Genomic DNA, 15,512 nt, shown 5'->3' with positions numbered 1-15,512 from the left:
GTTACAAAATATAATATTCCAAGAACTCTTGAAGTATTTTTCATTTGACTAGTGAGTATGGATCTTCATTAACTTTTTCAAATTTTGTTTGCATGCTCAGAAATTGAAGACACTTACTTTTAACCCCTGTGAGACCCTTGTTTGCTAAATGGAAGCTTATAATGGGGAAAAAATGCAGAGATGCATGGTGAGAATTTCTGACTCTTTCCATTTTCAAGGAAGAGAGACTACACAAACAAAGAAAAGGACACTTAACAATTCAGGGACATGGAAATAGCTTCCAAAAAATCCACATTTGAAACAACTCTCTGAAGCTTACAGATCAAAACTGCAAGGCACGCATTTGATTTATAGCAAAGAAGAAAATCAGAATACTTCATTATATAGTTTGTGTGAGGCCATATAGTTCTTGAGTCATAATGACATTTCAGCTTGTGTAAATAGCTTATGCCAATGGACGATCCTGGTCTGACAGAGAAATTACCTTAAATTAGGTTATTTTTGAAAGCAATGTGCTAGCATCTGAGAGACAAGAAAACATTTCCAAGACTAATGTTAAAAAGTAAAAATAACTCTTCTTTGTTGTTCTAGACTGCTGAGGATTTAGTCCTCCTTCCCTGTCTTGTAGTGTTTTGTTTTCTTTATCTTCCAGATCAAATGAAGATTATTTGATACCACCAAGAAGTACCCTGAGAAAAGACCCTAATCTTCTTGTTTTCTTCTGGTTGGCAGAATGATAAAGCAGAATATCTGCACCCCTTTTGAAAATCAGTACATACATTTTTTGCATATGATAAAAAAAAAATAAATATAATGATCATACTGTAGTCATGCCCATCCAATTTACTGTCATTTTTTGTTTACACTTGAACTACAGAATGCAGGCCCTGCATCTCCTATGATTTTGTCTGGATCAAATGTATTGTCATGAAAATATTTCCCATTCAGACTTCCCTTGCTCTCCAAAATAGTAAAAACCTATCAATGTTCTGCAAAGCTGATGTCCAGTCTGTGATGCAGCTGGAAATCATTTATGCTCAGAGTTCCCTAGAGCATTTCTCATTGTTTACTTGGAAAGATAGTGATTAAATTTTATCATCCCAGTTACTTGATTGATTCCAGAATCTTTGAAATGTGAGATTCCAACTCCGTGTGCACATCTCCATCCTACATAACCTCACTCAAAGTGTTTTAACCCAAGGGTTTAAAGATTTCTAGATCAAGGTTTTCAGGTGCCTTCTATTCTGCAGAAGGTTCATATAAAAAATCATCAATTGTGCATTCGTCTTCAACTCTTTGGATGAAATGTGAAAATCCTAATAATAGGAGTTTAAGGAAAATTGTGTAGGGGGTTGCATATTGAATGGAAATTACAGAAAAGTATATTAATGATAAGAGTAGAGATCTGGCATAGCTTCTCAATAGAAATAAAAGGGGGAAAAACTGGGCTAGATTGAGATGGGTCTTTAACTTTATGATTTCAAACATATTTTAAGTTTGCCTGAAATAGAGAAGACTAGATTTCATAATCTAGATGGTCTTTTCCAGACCTGGCATTCTTAGTTTCAAAAGCTAAAGGCTAAAAAAACCCCAACCAACCAAACAAAAAATTGGTTTTGACTGTAGCCAAAATAAAGCAAAATAATTCAGTCCAAGAAAGCATTTTGACTTTTTTCCTGCTTTCCTAAGCTCCTTTGTTAGTCTCTTTCTTTGTGAATTACAGGGATAAAGGATACTCTTCATCTTTATTGCATCACCAGCTGTATCACTTCTTTCCTTTCCTTTTCACAAATTAATGCTGACATTTCTGTTACCGCAAGGAGTCCTCCAAGGTCTGTCACTTCTTGTGGTAAGAGTAATCGCCACATTTGCCCATATCTTTTCAGAAATAGCCTATTTAAACAAAAGATTGGGAGAGACTCTGTTGGTCCTAAAACTTAGTTGAGTTCTACCGTAAGTACCCTTGATGTTTTATCCTATTTGGAAAGAAATCTAGAGAATGAATTAAGAATAAAGGCAAAAAAACCTTAAGTGAACAGAAATGGGCAATATCCAGTGATATGTACAAGTCCGAGCTCTGAAAGGAGCTCAGAGAGCATTCCACATAACTTTGACTTTTTCTTATAATTATCTGATTAATTTTCCAGCTCTTGGATCTAAGGCATTTTCAGTTTCCATATTGCAGCTGAGGATTGTTAGAGAGTTTTCAGGGGAATTTGCTGGACCTGGGGCCTGGCCAATGAAGGCATGCAGGAACAAAAAGATGATTTTGATGTAATATAGACTCCAAAGTGATTTTTAGATCTAGCCCAAAACATTGGTCCCCTTGATAGGAATTGATGTAAAGGTGTGTGCTTTCTTTGACTTCTGAGAAGATGAACTGTTGATGTAAGATAAGACTTAAGGGATTGAGTAATTTAGCACAGCTCTAGTTCTAATTGAACCCATAATTTACTTTCCAGAAGGTAAAATCTGTTGCTTAATATATTCCCATTGGTGAAGCTAGAGATCTTTGACTGGCATTTGAACTACTCTGACTTGTGCTGTTTTGACACTAACCCAAGCTCCAAGTATGACTGCGGGGCAGTGATGATTTGCATGTCTGCATTTAAGAAACTGCAAACAGATATTCATGACACAACTTGTGAATGCCTCTTTTAACGCACAACCTGTTCCATGAATTTATTTTGTCCTTTTGGGGTAGGAAAAGTAACTTGCCACTCTTGTACGCAGAGTTTGAGGGGTAAGAATACCAAAGGACTTCCTTTTAAGGAATATCCCTTCATGTGCAGAACGTGGGAATGGCTGTGAACTGCAGTGTTGACTCAGAAAAGACAACATCATGTGGTAGAGGCTCTTCCTCTATTATCCTCATCAAACTTTCTGCAGGTCTTTTGCTTTGCCTCTTATTTCCTTTCATAAGATTCCTGTGTATTTCTTGTGTCTACTGGATTTGTTACTTCACTCAAGGAGATGGTCACAGAAAGGCTGGGTGGGTCTGTTTGGCCTTGCATCTGATCAATACAAGCTGAATGTGGTATTTGATGCAATAGATCCAAATGCTCCTACCAGAACTTGGTTGGGGAGTTGATGTACTGCAGTTACTTCTCAGTGCTGGGATTGCTGTTTGAAGTACATGATAAGATTGTTACTGGAAATTTGCTTCATTGTCTTCAGGTTGGTCTCTAGTGGACATGAGCTGCGTATTAGGTAGAGGAGGGCTAGGCTTGAGGCTGAAAGCAAAGCTGGTCAGAGCTGCATAAAGCTGCAGTGTTTCATGGAGATGTACCAGTTTCCATGCAGCTTTTATCAAACTGGTCTGTGTGGTGAGGGGTTGAGAGAGACGGGGAAAAAAATCTGTTGGGGTCTTGGAGATGTTGGTGTTTGGTGTCTGGGTAGCTACCCAAATATTTGCTTTTCATACCCTAGTTCCCTGGGCAGCAGGCAATGACAGATGCATAAGCAAGTATTTCACGAGGGGTTTGGAAAAGTGTATTTCTTTTAGTCACAATTGAGTTTATTGCATCAGTGTTCACTGTTGAGGGTGCCTAAGAGTGTTCTAGGCTGAGCTGCTATTTGTGTGGATTAACCTGAGGAAAATGGGAAGGTTAATGTAAGAGGCTAAAGACCACATTGACAAAAGGGCCAATAACTAGTCACTAAGCTTTGATTTTGCTAAATATTCTGATGGAATTCAAATAAGAAATCGCCGAGAGGACTTTATAATAGCTCCCTTAGACCAGCTTCAGTCCTAAAGGAGTGGGGTGGTCCCACAGGGTCTCACAGAGTGCTGATGGGGTAACCCAGCAGCAAGTTTTAATCGGAGAAACTGGTAGAGCTGGTGGTAAAATGCAGGATTAATAAATGCACAGATGAATGGGATGTGCTGGAGGAGAGCCAGCACAACTTTTTCCTAAGGAACACAGGACTTGAGTCACATAAATTGCTGATAGAGGCACAAGGCCCATGAACTGGGGTGGTCTGGCTGAGGGGAGTGCACGTGGGCTTCCAGAAAGCTTCCAGTGAGGTAGGAAAAAAGCTTTTGGTACAGAAATTAGGGCTAAAAGGGATGGTCCTTGCGTGGTTAAACAACAGTTTAAATGTAGTGAGCAATGGGGTGGTTAGCAATCGGCGGGTGGTTTTCAGAGTTCTACCTAGGAGTTTACCAATGGGGACCACCAGGCACCTGAGATGGGGCAAGTGCTTCTGCTCACAGGGAGCAAAGGGCGTGGGGGTAAAGCTTGCTACTGCTCTGCACAATTAGTTGGGGTGGGCACAGGCTGACTGTGGAAAATTTGCAGAAGGATCTTATGATGCTGAATGACTCTGCAGCAAATTGCAATTGAAATGTGAAATTGATGAAGGCAAAATAATGCACATGGCGGGGGGGTGGAAAGAAGCTTTGAAGCTTGGACTTTATATTACCATTTAGCTCTCTGGAAAGGGTTCTTTGGATAATTACAAGTAGTCCTATGAAATGATTAATTCAGTGCTCATAGTGATAAAAAGGCAAGTAAAGGGAGGGGAAAAAGAGGACAATGCAGAAAGTATGATGACAGCACTGATAACCCTCTGGTGCAGCCAGATCTTGAATTGTTGTTCTAGTTCTGGCAATCCTACTTCAGAAAAGAGATAATTGGACTTGAAAACACTAACGAAGACAGAACAGTTTCAGTATCAGCAAAAGCCTAAGTGGTCTACGGTGCTTCCACTTGGGGGAGAGGGTGAATGGAGGGGTATGTGGATAGATTCATAAAATCACAGGAGGTGTAGAGAAGCAAGTGGTTACTCGCTGTTCCTCACAATATGATGCACAATTGAATTATCAGGCAGAATTTTTAAAACAGACAGAAGGAAGTACTTTACACTGCCCATAATTAAATTGCGGAGCTCATTACATAGGCTGCTGTGGAGACCAAGAGTATAAATGGGTTCAGGGAAGGATCAACACATTCCTAGAGTAAAGAGCCATTACAGGCTATTAAGTGCCAAGGTCTGGAAGCAGCCTCCAGCTCAGGAAGCCCTTAAACTACTGATTACTGGAAGCTGGGACTGGAGTATGTCAGGGGAAGGATCACCCAATTTGTGCCAGTGCTTCTCTAGACACCTGCTACTGGCTGTTGTCAGAAATGGGATACTGGACCAGACAGATTATTGGATTTGACAGAAGTTGGCTCCTTTTATATCAAATGCAAAAAAAATTTGGGAGTCTTGGTGTTGCAGTGAAATAGTCATTTCCCCATGGTCAGCTGGAAAGGAGAACATTACATGCTGGGAAGGCAAGCTGGGAACAGCAGGTTGCAGGAGTGCCGTGCAGTCAGCAGAGATGCGTGGGGAAAACATAAATAATGCCAGAGTTTAGCCAGTACATTTTGTTCATGACTTTCATAAACACCAAATTGCAGGAGTGGAAGCCACCTCCAAACAAACTCAGGCGCATATAAATTGGCCATACAGTGTGCAGGTACTCTCTGGCCTTGTACAGGGATTTTCAAATTGTGGTTGTGGTAAAGCACAGAGCTGGCCGGTCTAGGGTTTATCTACATTGAAAATTCAAAGAAAAGCAGAGCTATTGTAACTTAAACATTGGTATACAAATGACTGTCCTTTTCTCTGTAATTACCTAGATTAATTTTGAGAAAAGACTCCCAAAAATCTCTCTCCTGGCACATGTCCTAGCTATGGGATCTGTGGAAGCCGGTCTCTGCATTTTTATGATCTCTCAACCTCGCAGCTGGGAGACTACCCCAATAGTAACTTCTGCCCCTATGAAAAAGGAGGGTAATAATCCCAGCCTGGAAAGGCAGCAACTCCAACACCTGTGACAACTAAAATGACACTCAAATCTGTTAACCACGTGCAGCACTAACTTACTCTTTCTTTTCCAAATAGATTTTTCTAACACTTAAATGAGCTGCATACTATTGACTAATTGTCTTTTGTGGTCTTTGAGGATTCAGGCATAACTATTCAGTCTAAACAACTCACTGGAGGATTTTTTATATGCCTGAGGAAGAGGCTCAGTAAAGCCAAAGCCTGGGATATAAACTCAAATCCCTCCTAATCAAATATGTATCCTTTGATCTAATAAGTAGGTTGAGTCTCGCCTGACTCTTCAGCAAAATGAAAATGTAATGCTTTTTTAAAAAAAATAATCGTTATTATACTTGAATAGCTTGAATGTCTGATTGCTTTTGGTTTCCAGGACAGTGAACTGCTCTGTCAAAGGATTTCCTTAATGGTATCAACTACGGAATTAGTATCAGATATTTTTGTCTGGTGTATATTTAATGACATACACATATATGTGCACCCATGCCTGTTCACAATGGTGGTGTATTCGCTGAATTGATAATAACATCTACTACAAATTACTGACATGAAAAAATAATTATCCAAACACAGCTCATTACTTATGATGTGACACTTCCTTGCTGTTGGTTGCTACATCAGCAAGCTGGCTGGTGTGCCCTTTTTAACAAAGTTGTGGACTTTGTAGTCCGAAGCATGGAATATATCATGAAAGCACAGATTCACTTTTTCTGGCTCTCTCTTATCAGGGGAACAGTGATTACTTTTGTTTCTATGGGAAAGGCTGACTGTTGAGCCTGTGTTTTCATTCATGCACTCAGCACAGGGGAGATGAAATTGCTGGGAAAGATAACTAAAAGCCAGTTGTGTCACCTTGCTATTGGAAAAGTGCCAGGTGGTGTAATCTGCTACTTAAAGTAATATGGGATATGGTCACCTGGATACTCAGCATCTGTTCTGTTATCAGATTTGTGCTACCTTCCCTTTCCCTCTGTTTTCCCCTCTCCTGTCTGCCATATACTGATTAGAAGGCCATGTGTTTGCTCTTTAGCCTGACCTCCTTTTTTTTTTTTTTTTAATGGGAAAGGCCTCTGATGCATGCAGCGTGTTTTGACACTCTGTGTGTCTCTCTGTTCTGAGATAAAGTTCTGATAAGAAGCTGTGTAAAAGTAGGCATTTTTAACCTGCCCCTAGGCCTGAGGGTCACTTCTGGCTGGTCGGTGCAAATTTGCAATCCCTGAGATTGTTTTAAGGCTTTTATGTTAAAACAAACGTAAAAAAAAAAAAAGGCATTCTTGTCATGCGTGTGCGTGTGTTTTGTGTGCTTTCCAGACAAAGCCATAAATCCAGCTTGGCATGCAGAAGAAGGGCAGGCTGTTGGCACAAATCTGTGCCAAGTCTCCCCCAAAAGGCTCATCAGCCTCAGCTTGCTTTTAAAGGAACGCGAGCCAAGTCTCAGGTTCTGCTGCAGGAGGCTTGCACATCTCTAATTCTGACTTGAAACAGCATCCAAGGCTTGACGCTGAGATGTCTGTAGCCGTTCATTAGGCATATTTACATTTTAAGTCTCTGCTGAATTTGCCTTACAGCTGGAAGTCTTATCCTCAGACTGGTCAGATAAATTTGCTCCTAGGAATATTCATCACAGACTTTGCTTTAGTAAATTTGCTTAGTGGATGCATACAACTTTACAGGCTGTATTGCTTGACAAGTAATAGGCTGTAAGCCGTGTTGGCTGAAAATGTTGGCGTTTTTCATCAAATAATAATTAACTGCTAGCACTTTATTATTCAGCCACCTTTGCTTAAGTAGTACTTTACACAAAGTGGGTGCTACCTTCCTTTGTTGCGAGGGAAGGACTAAGTAAGCTTGCTTTATCACTGTCAGTGATGCAGGGTGGCAAATGTGATACTGCCCCATTTCCACCAAAACAAATTACTGTGTTATAAACCACTGAATAGACACAATGTACTCTTCTGTTTAGGAAGCACTAACAACCGAATTGATGCCCAAAACAGCATGGAAGGGGGTGGCCAAATATTGGACAGCTTTCTGGAAAAACATATTTTAAAAAATAATATTAATTTTGTGGCCTCTTGTGGCTTATTTCTTTAAGGCCTTAATCCAGTCATTGAGAAAACATGTAGTTTATGTTGTACTGACACGTATGGCATAAAATCTTTCTTGCTAAATTGTTCTTTCCTGATACATTGCCAGGTAGTGAAAGTCTTTTCCTGGGCTCCTTCCCTGTAATGGGTTTTCATCAAATGCAAAATATTTGGGAAGAAAACCCTTAATGTCAGTACCTTGCCCGTGTTGTTAAGCAGAAAGGGGGCATTGGATGATCAGAGGCTGATGTTAATGTTCTGAGTTGTTCATGCTACCCACAGGAAAGGGAATTTAAGAGATTCTGATTCATCCCACTCAATTTTTCTGGACGTACACTGTGAGCAGTGAGGCTTCCAAGCTCCTTTGCTGTGGGATATATATTGCACTGTATGTTTTCAGGACAATGAAAAGATTTATTTAGCATATGGCTGACCTGGATTGTCATCACTGGCTCAATTGACCTTTATTGCCTTGGGACAGTGGTAAGATTAGGAGATGCTATAAATAGCTGTTGCACCGTGGGAGTGGTATCACAAAAATGCACTTTACACAAACAGACTGTCATTTCACTTTGTGGGGGATGAGTGTATTTGGCTTACAAAAGGAGATCTCTCCTTGAGATGTTTTTGTCCCCTTCTGAATCATTGCAGCTGAAGCTGTGAGCTTGTTTTGGCCATCACCATCAGGTGCTAAAATACACAAGGCAGTAATGTTATGAAGCGTTGTGAAACCTACTGTCCAGGTGCAGCTGAGCTCTGTATCAGCAGTGTACTCTGCATCCTTCCACCTGATGGCTCACAATTCGAGGCTGATCTGGTAGGGCTGGATGCCGCTGGGGAAGCAGGCAGTGGATACGCTCTCAGCGCTTGTGGAGCTCCAGGAGGTTTTCTGGTCACTGTCTCTGACTTCTGAAGGAGGGTATATCTATGCTCCAAGAGCTGTAAGAATGACTTTGCACCAGAAAGACAGAACTGAAATATATGTGAAAAGAAGCTGTAATACCTTGAGGGATGCTGATATGATCAAAAAAGGTAGTGTAAAACTCTCCTTTGTAAGTGGTGTCCCCATGTCTTATTTTACGTAGTCTGATGCCGAATGGATGACTTCTCCCAGCCTATAAACTAAGTAAAAGCAACAGGTGTTACGCTCTTTGTATAAACTCACACTTCGTTGCTCCAATAAAGGCTATTTGGAATCATGGATACATTGATTCAGTAGGTTTAGCTGGTGTGTAAGGAATCGGGTAATGAATGAGGGCTCCACTGAAACTGGCAAACAGAACCATATGTAGTCCACTGGATTTGATATTTCAGCTTAGTGCCAGATGAGGAACCGATCTTCATTAAACAGTAATTTTCAGTGATCAGATTACTTTATTTTTTTCCTAAACTGGTTTAGCAGGAGATCGCATTCAAGCACCATTTCACCCAAGCTGAAATTAGATGCTGTACTACCTCTTCTGATTTCTGGAGAAGGGTGGGGTGGATAATTGTATTGAGTAATTATATTGGATATACACTCCATTTATTTGTGTTTGTTTTTTTTTTTTTTTCTTTTCAATTTGCAGGAAAGCAATCTCCAGGTCAGGCCTCCAGCACTTGGCTCCTGTGCATTCCCTCAACATTGCAGTCTCCAATGGACCTGTGAAGGAACCAAGGGCGGCCTTAGAGTGGACTGTAGGTGTTTGGGTTTTTTTGGCAGCTAATTTGAGCAGTATCTCTGGTTAGTGCTCTCTCCATCCTTAAATCAACATAAGACATTGTGTTCCTATCAGAATTAGTGCTGGTCATTAGGAACATGCTTCTGTTATGAAATGAAGCACAGGGCAGAGACATGAAAACTTGTGGAGACTTGAGCATCACAGGACAGAGCTGTTCAGATTTTCCAGCTTGGGAACTGTCTGGCTACGTTTGCTCACTGCCTTCTTGACAAGGTCTGCCATTCAAAGGGGATCTGATTTTAGCACAGCAGGGTTTTGTACCTTTGCTTGATAGACTAAAATGTAAGGCTAAAGACATGTTGAGTTGGCTGGGTCTGTAGAGTAGGTAGTAGAAACCTTTGGTCATGGTGCTTTGTAGGTATGACTAGATTTCTTCTGAGCCCAAGCTGGCTTGTAGACACAGAGAACATATGTTTCCATCCCTCCTGTCTTTCTTCTCTTATGTTTCTGGGCTAGTTCATAAGGGGACAATATGGAATAAAATAGAATATTTCAGTTGGAAGGGACCTACAAAAATCATCTAGCCCAACTGCCTGACCACTTCAGGGCTGACAAAAAGTTAAAGCATGTTTTTAAGGGCATTGTCCAAATGCCTCTTAAACACTGACAGGCTTGGGGCATTGACCTCTAGGAAGCCTGTTCCAGTGTTTGACTAACCTCTCGGTAAAGAAACGTTTCCTAATGTCAAGTCTGAATCTCCCCTGACACAGCTTTGAACCTTTCCCATGCACCTTACATGTGGTTATGCACTGGTACGTACTAAGAAGTCGAGCCTTAAGCCAGCAGGTCACACAAACGTCCCATTTAAAGCAAAGCATGCAATAAATCTTACACTTGGCTATAGGTGAAGAACTCAGTACATTGCAGTATCAAGGCACCAGCCACCCAAGTAGCTTTTAGGTAAAGATAACTTATGTTTTGATGAATATGGCTTACGTTTTATCTCCATTCTCTGTGCCATGACTGAATGGCTTTCCTAGATGGTGTGCTCAGCTTCAACCCTAGCTGTTGCATTTAAAGTTTAAGGGGGATGAAATTTTACAGGCTATGCTGCAGGAAGCTGGATTATATTCACTATGAACTTCTACAGTACTGTACTTTAACACAGAGTGTTAAAATGAGTTTGAAAATCTACATAGAATCCTTTTGGAAGAGCTTTGGAGAATACCTTGATCTTTTGCTCCAGGAAACCCAGGTCCTGATTCAGCAAGGTATTAAAACATGTGCCTGCTTAGAGTCATCAATGCTGTCTAGTAGAAATCTGAAGGATCAGTCACCTATGTGAGGGGTTAGGAACAAGGTAAACTAAACACCTTTCAAAATTATACTTAGATAACAACAGCAGCAACAAAACCCCCAAATAAAAAACCTAAGTCCCAAGGCCAACAACCACAACTTACCCTTCTGCAAAGTTGATTGTTTGCTACTCATTTTACCAGGTGGTTCCTCATGTGATCCCAACATATAAATGCTGCAAGACTTGGTATAAGTTGTTGAATTTTGATGAAATATTGTGGGTTTTAATTGTGTGCATGGGGTGTCTTTGCACTTCCTGGCTTATGGTTTAGATTTTTGATCAGTTCAATTTCTCAACTGTTCCAGCCTCTCAGATCGGTGTTGCTGCTTTACATCACACTTGGATTGGAGAAGGGAGGCAACCCCGTGGCATGTGGGGAAAAGGGAATGATAGTGAGTGGCAGACATCTGTGGCTGGAAGGAGCCTGAACCGACCAGCTGTAGTAACTGGTGAATGTGGGGGACAAAGGCATTTCTCAAATCTGAGGCACAGTATAAGTAAAAAAGATAATAAGGACGTGATGTGGAGGTGTGAAGAAGCTGAAATGGACCAAAGTTTATCATGGGTAGTGAATATCAATTAAAAAAAAAAAGTTAAGCTTTAAGTGCTAATATTTAATACCAGAAGTGTATTTGGTAGAGTGAAAAGATATTTGGATTAAGATGTATTGGAGCCAAACAGAAAGTCTTTGTATTTAAACACTGGAAGGCAGCGTTAGTCAGTGTGTGTTGCATCCCCATACATATCATCCTGTTCTTCAGTATTTCTGAGGATGATTCTCAAAGGACTCATGATGGGAGATCTTTCCAAAGTCTAAGTGACATGAACATAAGTTGTCACTTGACTTTACAGTAGAAAATGTTTCCTCCTTGTTATCTTCACAGTAATAACCGGAAAGAATTCCCTGGCTATAGTCTCCATTTTTGGTAAGTCCTTGAAGGTGATTTGCCATTATCAGATGATCTTGTGAACAGGACACTGATTCAGGGAGTGGGATTTCCATTCCCTGCTCTGCCACTTACCTTGTGAGTGGGCTCAGATGAATTGTTTTGCCACTCAATATGTTAACGTCTCTAGCTGTAAAATGGAGCTGATGATTCTGATGTCTCTTAAGACCCTTACATAAGAAACAGTATTGCTTTATTTTTGTTTTTGTTATTGCCTGGCATCCCTGAGGTTTCTTTTCTCTCACATACTTACAAATGCCCAGTTTCATCACATTTGCTACACTTAATTCAAGCTAACTTGTAGCTTTGTCTAATGTAATGCTGTCTTTTCACAGCAGGGCCATACAGTATACATTCTCTGGCATAGGTGATGTTATAGCCAGAGGGCAATGCAGAATATGCCTTACGAAAAAGGAACCATCTTAACTGCTTGTCCCTGTGATGTGTTTATGCGTAGCCTCTTCTCCTACCCTTCCCCATTTTAGCCATCACTCCCACAAGTTAAATGATAATGTAAGCAATTCTAGCTCAGATTCTCAAGTAGGTACAGACTGAGCCACCTCATAAAGTGCCTATGTAGCATTATGGATCTGGGCCTTTGTATATTTTCATACTGCCATTTGCTCCCAAGGAAAATAACCATAAGATTTTGTGCGAAGTCATCCTGCAATTTTCTTTTAAGTACTGCCTTTTAGCTCTTGCTTTCTCTGGTGCCCACAAAAATTTTGACAGCCACCTAGGATATTAGTGTGTTGAGCTTCCCACTGGCCAAAATTGTCTCATTTTATTTGTCTACCATGCATTTGACTGTTGATGCCAGTTTCTTACCTTCTCATTAGTAGGCATTTATGGCCCATGACCACACGCCTTAGAATGCTAGTTATGTCCATTAAGAGGCATTTGAAGACATGCAGCTTCCATTTTTGGAGTTCAATGAAAAAACTTGAAACTGATCTATGCTTTGTGTTCTGTGAGTACACAGAGTTCTCTGGGTGCAAGATGAATATTCTTCACAGGAGAAACATTATAACCTTATACCATAATTTATATGTACTAAAGACACAAAAAAATCTTATAGATCTCAACAGGAATAGAAAACTATGTATTTGAGTAGAAGTTGAAAACTGGCATTTGGCAATATGTGATACCAGTTTTGTAGGTTTTACTTTTACCTGCTTCTATAAAATTAGTTGGTTGAGAGAGTCTATTCAGTTCCATAGGATATTCTAACATGCAGGAAAAAGTTTTTCTTTATACTTTCTACTAAATATCAGAAGATTGCAAGGCTGTGATCTCACTGGGATCACAGAGACATAATGCAATAGCACACATGACTGGAGTGGCACAATAAATAGATACGGACTTCTTAGGAAGGACAAGGCCAGGATGGTGAGGATGGGGAGTTGTCCTTCATATGTGAGAGAAATCGGAATGCTCAAAGTTTCACTGTGGAATGGATGATGAGCAAGCGAAGAGCTTATGGATCAAGATTAGACGGCAAACCAACATAGGCACATTTTTGTGGGTGTCTGCTACAGATGCTTTGTTCAGGAGGAGGTAGAAGATGAGGCCTTCTTCAGACAACTGGAAAGACTCATGTTTGCAGGCCCTGATACTCAAGTGGACAACATGAGCCATCCTGATATCTGCTGAAGGAACAGAGGGCACAAGCATTCCAGGAGGTTTCTGGAATGCATTGATGAGAACTTCCTGATGCAAGTGACTGAGGAGCTGATGAGGGGAGGTGTTCTGCTGGATCTCATACTTACAAACAAGGGAGAACTGGTGGGGAATGTGAAGGTCAGGGAAGTCTTGCCTGCAGTAATGATGAGATGGTGGAGTTCAGGATCCTGAAAAGAGGGAACAAGGCAAATAGCAGGATCATAGCCCTGAACTTCAAGAGAGCAGACTTTGACCTATTCCAGGAGCTGTTTGGAAGAGTAACATGTGATATGACTCTGAGGAGAAAAGGGGTCCAGGAAAACTAGTTGATATTCAAAGATGACCTCCTCAGTGCTCAAGAACAGTCCATCCTCACATGCAGTATGTCAAGCAAAAGCATCAGAAGGCCTGCATGGATACATAAGGATCTCCAGATAAAACTCAAATATTAAAACAAAAAACCCCCACCCAACAACACCCCTGCACACTCCTCCCCACAAACCCCTCCAGACCAAACACATCCTCCTTCCGCCTTCCAATGCAACAAGTGGAAGAAGGGTCAGGCCAGCTAGGAGGATTTTATGGGGGTATGGGTATCCCATTAATCATATAAAAATGTGTAGAGGTGTTGGGAGCTTTAGTTCCACTTAAATAGTGATGAGTGAAAGCTCTGTGCATACTTAAATTGCTGGAAATTGGTGTGCGGATGACACTTGAAGCAATGTGTTCAGGATCAGTAGTACTGCTTTACTGTTTCTATTTCATCAAGGTTTGAGAACTAATGTTCTTTCCAGAGAGATCTAAAGAGAAAAAAGGTATACTGAATTTCAAAATGGTGGCCGCCTCTATTTTTCTTTTTCAGTGGTGTAGAGGATTCAGCGATATTACAGAAGGTACCCTTGAAAATAGGTATTTTTTTGCCATTGCTGTCAAAAGGACTGAAGTTAAGCTGTTGTCAGCCAAAATAATGGTTCATGAGAACATAGGGAGTCATTGTCTCAGTTGATAGCATCTGGACATTGCTCCTTCATGAAAATAAATGTTGTTATTCTGCTTCTGCATACATATGATCTTTCAGGTGATGGTAACAACAATCTCAGAAGCTCAGCAGAGACTACAGGAGTGGGCAACTAATGCAGGGATGTTGGAGAGCATGGTAGGGGAAAGGAGAATGGCAGAAAAAGCTAGAGAATGTGATGAACCGTGACCTAAAAGCTGAACACCCAAAAAAAGTTCTGAAAGTTGGAGCCTACGTATCTTCTCCATGATGTTTTGTTTTATGCCTGTGTATTACATTTGTAATAATTAAAGAAAAGATGACCTCTACATGAAGAATATTCCCAAATTAAAGTGTGCTAAGGTGGAGTTAAAATTGAGAATATATATCAACGGAAAAACATTTGGGACACTGCTATTGTGTTCAACATGAGCATTGCAGACTCTGGAATTTCAGAGTTAAGGGTAAAAGACAAGCCATACATGAGAGAAAGACATCTGGGAAAAAAGACATGCAAACTTGTTTCTTCTCGATAGTGATCTCATAAAGAAAAGGGTTAAAGCTAATTATTTTTGTTTACAAATATGCTTAATTAAATTTAGATTGAGGGGCACTGATTTTACACCAATCAAGTTTATCACCCGAATGTGTATTTGTAAGAAGATTCATCTCTCTCACTGGAGAGGGAAAGGGAGAAACAAAGGGAAAGAGTTCTTACTGGCTTATTTTAGAAATCTGTCTTATATAATTTTTTGCATAAGGTCAGTCATGGCAGGAGTGGAGGAGAGCTCCATTCCTCCCGTTACAATTGGAGTTACAACACCTTTGAACTAGAAAGCTGGGCTGGCTGGTGTATTTGTTTGGCTGAGTATCTATGGCTGCTTGACACGGCAAATTAAATTACCCAGGTTTGTCTGCATTGCTTTTGAAACCATGCTGACTGCAGCTTGAACAGTGAGGTATGGCGAT

At 40.5% G+C, this 15,512-nt stretch overlaps 1 protein-coding gene across 1 annotated transcript in view; it reads left to right on the top strand.

Moving 5' to 3' along the window:
* Positions 1 to 15,512, top strand: part of LOC128908235 (diacylglycerol kinase iota-like) — a 59,590-nt gene that overhangs the window by 30,562 nt on the left and 13,516 nt on the right. The window contains exon 2 of the mRNA XM_054198025.1: positions 9,488 to 9,596. Coding sequence (XP_054054000.1) covers positions 9,488 to 9,596 — 109 coding nt within the window. The remainder of the gene's footprint in view (positions 1 to 9,487; positions 9,597 to 15,512) is intronic.

This window comes from Rissa tridactyla, chromosome 1, assembly GCF_028500815.1.
Source record: "Rissa tridactyla isolate bRisTri1 chromosome 1, bRisTri1.patW.cur.20221130, whole genome shotgun sequence".
Taxonomy (NCBI): Eukaryota; Metazoa; Chordata; class Aves; order Charadriiformes; family Laridae; genus Rissa; species Rissa tridactyla.
Note: the sequence above shows the minus strand (reverse complement) of the source record. Positions and strands in the feature narration are given on the sequence as shown.